The sequence below is a fragment of the Euphorbia lathyris genome, chromosome 2 (genome assembly GCF_963576675.1).
Source record: "Euphorbia lathyris chromosome 2, ddEupLath1.1, whole genome shotgun sequence".
Classification (NCBI taxonomy): domain Eukaryota; kingdom Viridiplantae; phylum Streptophyta; class Magnoliopsida; order Malpighiales; family Euphorbiaceae; genus Euphorbia; species Euphorbia lathyris.
The window spans coordinates 111,763,389-111,772,786 of NC_088911.1; the positions used below are offsets into that span (position 1 = coordinate 111,763,389).

Genomic DNA, 9,398 nt, shown 5'->3' on the forward strand with positions numbered 1-9,398 from the left:
GGTATTTCGGTCTATTCACAGGGCTATGGGTGGGAAAGTGTGGCTATGTATAGTAATTCACTTTTTTTTCAATAGTTTTTTAGTGTTCTCTTAAACCATTCATCAGACTTGCTTCATTTTTTTCGTGATTTTTATTTGTATTAATATCAATGTACAACATAAAATCGAGATCTACATCTAAACGTTTAAATTCTTGATCTACTAACGCATTTTTGTAATATAATTATGTAGTTCATTAAAGCAATCATGATATTTCTATGTAGGAAATGCATAAGAACGCATCGTTGTAAAATTCTCCATGTAGTCTTTCAAACACCAAAAGTCTCTTCAATACAACATCTAAGAAATGAGTCTCTTTACCTCTTGTTCAATCACCAGATTGAAAATCAGGCAAATGATTTCTTATTGCCTTAGTGCAATATATTCTTCAATTTGTGATATCCAGCATCCACCAAATAATATTTCCCTACAAATATCAGTAGATCCAAGTTCTCTAATGTACTTTGTTGGATTATAATTTTTTGATTACTTACGTCCAGATATATTATTTTTCTTATAAATGTTTTCTCTCACTGAAAGAAAATAGTATAGTTTCCTAATCTATACAAAATATTGGTTTTAATCCGCTTGTTATTTGGTAATATTTGATCTCTTATTACCAATTCAGTTAACAGCTTCATTGAACTTTTTCGGGTTTTTGTTATGTAGATTAGGATTAATTTTAACAGAATTATTAACTTATATTTCACCAATTTTGGTAAGTTATGAGTTTTAATAAATTATAAAACAGAGATCCATATTTTAGATAGAATAATGGACAATACCGCAATTTTTTTTCCACCTACCGCACTCTTTTAACATTTATGCCCTTGTCATAATTTTTTATTAAAAACCAAAACTTTTTTTTTTCTCTCTTTTTGATTTTGGATTTGGCCTAAACGGGCAGCACCGTTCCACCGTACGGTGGAACGAACGGCATGACCGTTCCACCCGTGGTGAAAACGGCACGCGCCGTTCGTTCCACCGTACGGTGGAACGAGAGCGCCGTTCGTACGGTGGAATGAACGGCGCGTGCCGTTTCCACCACGGGTGGAACGGGCATGCCGTTCATTCCACCCGTGGTGGAAACGGCACGTCCTGTCCGTTTAGGCTAAATTCATACGGATTCCGACTCCGATTTGGAGGCGGAATCCATGATTTCGGAGTAATTTTACTAAAAAAAAACTTACGGGAGCATTCATGAAGCCTTTACCCGCTCATGCCTTTGGCGGCATGTCATTTTAGGTCGGGTTTTTTGAAAATCCAAAAAGCTAGAGAGAATTTGAGAGTTTTGAGTTTTTGAGTTTAAATTATGAGGAGGGCAAAATTGTCAAAAAAGTGCGGTGGTTGGAAAAAATATTGCGGTAAATAGCAGCCCACTTATATAATAGTGTCTACTCGCTATTAGATTTAACTTATTAGAGCATCTTCAATACTAACTAGTTATTTCACTCTCTAAAATAATATAAAATATTAGTTTAGCCAAATTTAACTAGCCAAATTTATATCCTACTCCAACTATGTTAGCTATTTGACTCTCTATTTGATTATTTTATCATTAAAAGTGAATAAATTTAAAGAAAAAGTAGAAAAAAGAAACAAAGAAGAAAGATAAAGAATTAATAAAAAATAGAAATAGCTAGCAAAAAAAACTAACCAAATTTAGTTAGTGAAAATGGCTAGCTATTTATTTTAGAGAGTCATGTCACTTTGTTGGAGTAGTCACTCTCTAAATTGCTAGTTAAATTTGATAATTTAGAGAGAAATGTCACCCTATTGAAGATGCTCTTAGAAGATAAAATTATCCTACTCATGTCAACTACTGTTGGTTACATAAACTGACAACATCAGATGTAGCATTAATGCCGAAATCCGCCAGCTCAACCATCTCTAAAGCTCCCCCACTTTTGCTCTGCAAAATTGTTATTCAATCAATAATTGAAAGTGTAACAAATTTTATTCATCTTATGATCTAATTTTTGAAATATGGTAAATTTTAAATTTGTTCTTAACAATTTTTTAAAAGTGTAGATATGAATATAAATGTACAGTAAAAAATTATCCTCTAATGTTCATAAGATACAGAAGTTTTGGAAATGGACACCTGCATTGGCGGAGTTAATAATTTTTGACTATTTAGAGAGCAAAAAGATAAATCAGTTTAAATTTATTTTACCCCTACTTAGGTCAAAACGAAACCATTTGACTTGGACTAAGGGCAAAAAAAAAAAAAAAAAAAAAATACACACCCTTCATCTACTATAATGCAATATTATCATCACCGAGCCGGAGAGATCAAACATGGGTGGAACCAGCCCTTAATTACTCTTTAAGAGTGGTTCCCCGTGCCCTCTATTTACAAGTCTAAAGGGGTGTTTGGGTGCTCCTTTTCGTGCTCCTGTTTGTCTTTTCAGTTTGAAATGGAAAGTTTTAGGTGTTTGGTTAGTGACATTCTTGTTTGCCTTTTAGCATCAGCTGTTTGGTTAGTGACCTCATGTTTGCTTTTTACACTTGAAAAGCAGAGAATCTCTGCGTTTTGGAAAAGCAGTTTTTTCCAAAAGCAAACACCAAACCGTAACAGCAAACAGCAAACAGTAGATAAAACAAACGGGTCCTAAGTTCAGTAAGAGTCTCGTTTTATATACCGATTCTATTAACTAAACCTAAACTTATTCCATATACCATAATGAGTTCTTTATACTTTTCCAAAAATACTAGGAAAAAAGAGAAAAATGATAGAATTTCCAATTAGATAATTAATTACCTTATTTTTCTTGTTTTTCCTGGTCTGAAGCATGGTATAATTATCAAGAAAGACAGAATGCTGGTGATGAATTCTACTACCATAACAATCGCAACACAGATCATAAGTATTACCAGAAACATTATTGAAGCACTTAACACATGTGAAATAAGTTCCATCTAAAAACACTTTGCATCCGTCGCACGAATAAACTCTTTCAGTAGTGTACAAGTATTGAAGTGTGATGAACTCTTCGAAATCCAATGTCCCATTTTCATCTTTGTCCAGCTTCTTAAAGAATTGAGCAGAAGAAATCGATTTGAACTTGTTCTTGACAAACTGCTCATACTCTTCCAAACTGATCTTTCCATCACCATCTGTATCTATTCTTTTGAAGAGATCAGTTACTGATTGCTTCTGCTTGTCTGAAAAATTTGCATAATAAGCTTTTGCTATGTTTGTTATCTCCTCCATGAAATTTGGGAATTAACCTTTGATGATCTTATGGTGTTTATGTGTTTGGCACAAAATAAAGATTGAAAATATAATATATATGAGGAGTAGGTTTTTTCTTGGATGGATAGACTATGATTAATATGTTTCATTACATGGAAGTTTCCTTAGTCATTTTCTATTTTATTGTACATTCAAATGCTAATTAAATGAAAATTATAACGTTATCTTAAGTCAAGATAGGTAGTTTGCGTGCCAACTGGGACAATTAATGTTTGGTTCAAATTCAATTATCCTTTTTCTTAAGGTTAGGCGCTAGTTGGGCGGACAGAAGCCTTAGAGATTAATGGACGATTAATCCGTTTTGAATTTTTGAATTTTTTTAAATAAATTATTATATAAATACAATTAAAATATAAATTATACTATCTAAATAATAATAATAATAAATATTTAAGATAAAAAAAATATTGTAATTTCCGCCTCTGAAGTTCTTCGCCTTCAATTTGAGATGGAAATCGCCTGGACTGGAAGGAAACTTGGTCGACGACGACGTCAAAGTATCAAGCTTAGAAGCACTCCGTGCAGCTTGCTGTACTTCGCGCGCAAGAAGAGGAATGGAGTCGCCTAGTCTTCGTCAGGAAGTCGCATCCGGAGGAGTCGCCATGAAATGAGATTAGGTTTTTTACGATTTAGGAATAGACATAGGATAATATTTTAGTATATTTCTTTTTTACTTTTGTTTTAGGGTTCAACTTTTAACTCAATGGACTGTTTTGATTGGTTAGGCAATTAGGAAAAAAAAATACAAAACTGTGTAAACAGCTAGGCCGCGATTGGCGATTTGCACCGCCTTGATCCGCCTAGGCGGTAATAAAGCGCCGGCGGATTTGATCCGCCCTATTATCAAAACATAAACTGAGAATGAAGATCATAAAAGATCTAAAGATGACAATGAAAGAAGAAATTGATTAACCCAAAAGAAAGTATACGGTTTACAAGAAGTAATGAAAGAACTGATTGCTATCTTGTTTAAATCACTACAAGAATTCAAGCTTATTGCGACAATTTAATTTGTCAAAATAAGTTATATTTTTGTCATAAGAAACTTCTTGTTACAAAGTTTTTTGTCACCATCCTAGTCACAATAAGTCCGTCTTAATAAGTTTTTAGTGACAAAACTGTATTACCTCATAATTAGTTTTTAATTATTGTTACAACTATAATTTGTCATTAATCTAGCTATTATGACAAAATTTAAATAACCGTGAAATATGATTTATTGTGACTACATAATGTAGTAAGAAAATACCCATTAAATCGTATATCTTATATTAATGAGGTTGTGCAACACAGGTCCAACCCGCTAAATCGTATATCTTATATTAATCGCAAATACCCATTGAGCTTGCAGCGTGTACAACACAGGCCCAACCCGCCATGTATTTTTAATTCTACAAATTTATGAGGTTGCCAGGACTCGAACCCTCGACCGTTTGGTCCAAGCAACTCTAATACCATGTCATGGAACCGTTTGAACTAAAAGCTCAAGATTATTAAGGCTTAATCGTATATCTTATATTAATCTCTGACACATTCTGATCCCCAAATAAATATGAAAATTTGTAAATTGATTTCCGAAACAATAGATTAGTCTAATTTGATAAATATTACTGTCATAATTTGGTTTTGTTTTTTCATTTTTTTACTAATTGTAATTTTATCATAATAAGTACATTAATTGCGAAAACAGTTATTTTATCGTATGAATGTTTCGTTACATCTTTATACATTTATGACAAAAATGACGTGGCGATTTGTTTTTATCATAATATGTATTAAGTTCTACTTTCTTGTGATAAATATTTCGACAAAATATTTTTTTCTCACGATTTCTTTTGGTTTTTTTACCTTTTCTTACTAATTATTATTTGATCACAATAAATACATTAGTTGTGATAAAAAAATTATTTTTACGTATGAATTTTTGTCACAACCCTATGTATTTATGACAAAAATGTGTGACAATTTTTTTTGTCATAATATTGATTGACTGGTGCTTTATTGTGATAAATATTTGGACGAAACATTATTTTATCATAATTTTGTTTGGAATTTTCACATTTTTTTACTAATTATGTTTTGTCACAATAAGTACATTAATTGTGACAAAAATTATTTTGTCAGACGAATTTTCGTCACAATATTGGATATTTGTTGTAGTGAATAACCCCTAATCCTTCACTTATTCCCTCTAACTAACTAACCAATAAGTTAACAGCTGTTGTTAACTTTTCAACTTAATCCCTCATTTATTTACATATTACATAATGAATACTATACTTATATATAACTAACATCCCCCCTCAAGCTGGACTGCATATGCTATGAAGTCCAAGTTTGTGTACTAAATTAATGAACAATGGTTTGGGCAAAGGTTTAGTCAGAAGATCTGCTAGCTGCTGCTGTGTTGTCACTGGCAGTAGATGTATGACTCCTGCTTGAACTTTCTCCCTTATGAAATGACAGTCTAACTCTATATGCTTCGTTCTCTCGTGGAAAATTGGATTTTTGGCAATGTATATTGCTGACTGGTTGTCACAATATAAAGCCACAGGCTGCTGATGCAAAATTCCTATGTAATCCAGCATAAACAAAAACCATTGTATCTCACAAGTGGTTAGAGCCATAGCCCTATACTCTGCTTCACTGGAGCTACGTGCAACTGTTGGTTGTTTTTTACTTTTCCAGGAAATTAAAGAATTTCCCAAAAACACAGTAAAAGCTGTTACTGATCTGCGAGTATCTACACAGCTCCCCCAATCAGAGTCACTGAATGCCCTTAGTTGTAACTGTGAATTGGCTGGATAAAAGAGACCTTGTGCTGGAGACTTCTTTAAATATCTTAAAATTTTGTGCACAGCCTGCAAGTGAGTATCTATGGGACAGTCAAGGAATTGACTAAGATTATTGACAGCAAAGGATATATTTGGCCTTGTGTTTTTCAAGTAAATCAGCTTTCCCACCAGTCTTCTGTAACATGTTTTGTCTTTCAGAAGTTGTCCAGAATCCTTTGATAATTTGACAGATGCATCCATGGGAGTGTCTGCTAGTTTGCAAGCTAAAAAACCTGTTTCTGCAAGTAAATCTAGTACATATTTCCTTTGACAAATAGTAATTTCATTCTTGTTCCTTGCTACTTCTAACCCTAAAAAAAACTTTAATGTTCCAAGATCTTTGATCTTAAACTTATTATCCAAAAATAACTTGACAGATTGAATTTCATCAAGGTCATTACTAGTAAGAATTATATCATCAACATAGACTAATAACAAAGTAATCTTATTATTAACCTTTTTAACATAAAGTGAATGATCAAAAGGGCACTTTTCATAATTACACTCAAGTAAAGCTTCTGCAAGGTTAAAAGACCATTGTCTACTTGCTTGTTTTAAACCATACAAAGATTTAGTGAGTTTACAAACAGGATTAGGAATAGATGTTTTAAAACCTGGTGGTAAAGACATGTAAACATCTTCATCTAAATCACCATGTAAGAAAGCATTATTAACATCCAACTGATATAAGCCCCAGTTTTTAATGCTAGCTAATGATAAAATTAATCTTACTGTTGTCATTTTAACAACAGGTGAAAAAGTATCTAAAAAATCTATACCTTCTCTCTGTGTATAGCCCTTTGCAACTAATCTAGCTTTATATCGTTCTAATGTACCATCTGACTTATATTTAACTTTAAAAACCCACCTAGCACCAATAGGTTTTACATTTTTAGGTAAAGGAACAACTTCCCATGTCTTAGTGTCTTCTAAAGCCTTAATTTCTGCTTCTATAGCCTTAACCCAACACTCATCTTGAATTGCTTCATTATATGTTTTAGGTTCAGGTATGACAGAAATGTTTAATAAAAACTTTCGATGAGTATCAGACAAGTTTTTATAAGAAATAACAGAAGATAAGGGATATTTGGGACTTATACTATGATTGTTATAACTAGATATCACTTCTGGTTGAACAAAAGTAGAGACCTGATTTAAATGAAAAGCACTTAAGTAATCTGGTGCCTTTCTAGCTCTAGTAGATTTCCTAACAGGAATAACAACACTAGGTTGCACAATTTCTTCAGGCATGGAATGTTCTTGTTCCTGTTCACGTACTAAAGTAGTATCAATAACATCAATAACATCCATCCCCTGCTGAACAGGAATACTAGAAACAGGAACACCCTCAGGCATAACATAATGCATTTGAGCCTGAAAATCTATCTGGGGAACTACTGGTTTTTGCAAGCCCTGTTGTTTGATTAAATAGGGAAAATAAAATTCTTGAAATGTGACATCTCTAGAAACTATTATTCTCCTAGTAACCAAATCATATAATTTGAAACCTTTGGTATTTGCCTTATACCCTAAAAAAACACAAGGATGAGCCTTGGCATCAAACTTAGTGTGCTTAAGTGTCAAAATAGTAGCAAAACTCAAACATCCAAAGACCCTGAGAGTGGCATAATCAGGTTTTTCTTTATATAATTTCTCAAAAGGTGTAGCATTGTCTAATATAGGTGTGGGTGTGATGTTTATCAAATGGACTGCATGAGTAACAAATTCAGTCCAAAAACATAATGGTAAACCAGATTGTATTTTAAGAGATCTAGCAATATTCATAATATGTTGATGTTTTCTCTCTACCACACTATTTTGTTGAGGTGTGTAAGAGCAACTGGTTTGATGTACTATACCTTGATCTTGATAAAAAATCATGCAAATGCAATTCATAAGCATTATCAGTCCTAATGGTTTTAATAGACATATGGAAATGATTGTGCACAAACACACAAAACCCCTTAATAGCCTGTGTAGCTTCAGCTTTAGTTTTAAGTAAAGTCACCCATGTGTACCTACTGAAATCATCTACCACAGTCATGAAATATCGATGGCCTATCAAAGAGGAAACTTTAAGGGGACCCCAAACATCAATATGTATTAAGTCAAAACATTCTTTAGTTACAGATGTGCTAACAGGAAAAGGCAGACGCTTTTGTTTAGCCAACGGGCATACTGCACAAGCAAAATCTGCACACTGACCTAATACACTATCTAAACCATCCAAAAACTTCAGTCTACTTGAATGTAAATGACCTAACCTATAATGCCAAAGAGGAAAAGAAGTTGATACAGACTGAACAATAGATTGAGCTTGTACATGGTTAACACGAATAGAAGAATTCAAATGTTGCCTAAGAATATACAAGCCCTGTTTTAGCTCAGCTGTACCAATCTTCTTCTGGGTTGTATTGTCCTGAAAAATACACATTGCATCTTTAAAAACTACCTCATATTGTGCATCTAATAACAACTTACTAATAGATAGCAAATTGAAATTAAATCCAGGTATAAACAATACACGTTTAAGCACAAGAGTATCTGAGATACGCACAGACCCAACAATATTGACAGAAATAACATTTCCATTAGGCAAAGTAACATGAATATTCGAAACATGCATTTGATCAAACAATAAATTCAAATTCATAACCACATGATCAGTGGCCCCTGAATGAACAACCCATTCAACATAATTTCCATGGTTAGAAATACATGCCAAAAGAGAAGAGTTAAAATTGATACCTGCATAGTCAATATGACTAAAGTCAGACTGTAAAGTAGGCCCTGTAGTAGTAGCCAAAGCATTGATAGAAGAGTATTGCCCAGTAGATCGACCAGGTTGTTGTTGTGCTTCAATCTTTTGCAAATAGGACATTAATTTCTGATATTGTTCATTAGAAACAGGTGCTGCATCATTTGATTGTTCTTGCCCATCTCATGTAGTGTAATCTTCATCATTAGTAGTAACCATATTTGCAACTATACTCTTCTTTTTACCATTAGTAAATTTGAAGTTTGGAGGATATCCATGCTTTTTGTAGCATTGGTCTACGGTATGCCATTCCTTCCCACAGAAACTACACTTCTTGACAATTGAATTGCCTTTCTTGTTGTGGGAATTAGTTTGGGCAAAATTGACCAATCCTGATGTAGTTCCTAAAGAAGTGAAATCCACACCTTCATGAACCTGACGTTCATGTTGAATAACCATATTGAACACTCTTTCAATAGTTGGGAGGCTATCCATCATAAGAATTTGA

General features: G+C 33.2%; 1 protein-coding gene across 1 annotated transcript; it reads right to left on the reverse strand.

Moving 5' to 3' along the window:
* Positions 1-48: 48 nt before the first annotated feature.
* LOC136219467 (uncharacterized) lies at positions 49-3,372 on the reverse strand. Its single transcript, XM_066006883.1, has 3 exons — positions 2,804-3,372; positions 1,883-1,951; positions 49-466 (listed from the first exon to the last, which is right to left on the reverse strand). The coding sequence occupies exons 1-3, from the start codon at positions 3,254-3,256 to the stop codon at positions 428-430; spliced, it is 561 nt and encodes a 186-aa protein (XP_065862955.1). The 5' UTR covers positions 3,257-3,372; the 3' UTR covers positions 49-427.
* Positions 3,373-9,398: the final 6,026 nt, after the last annotated feature.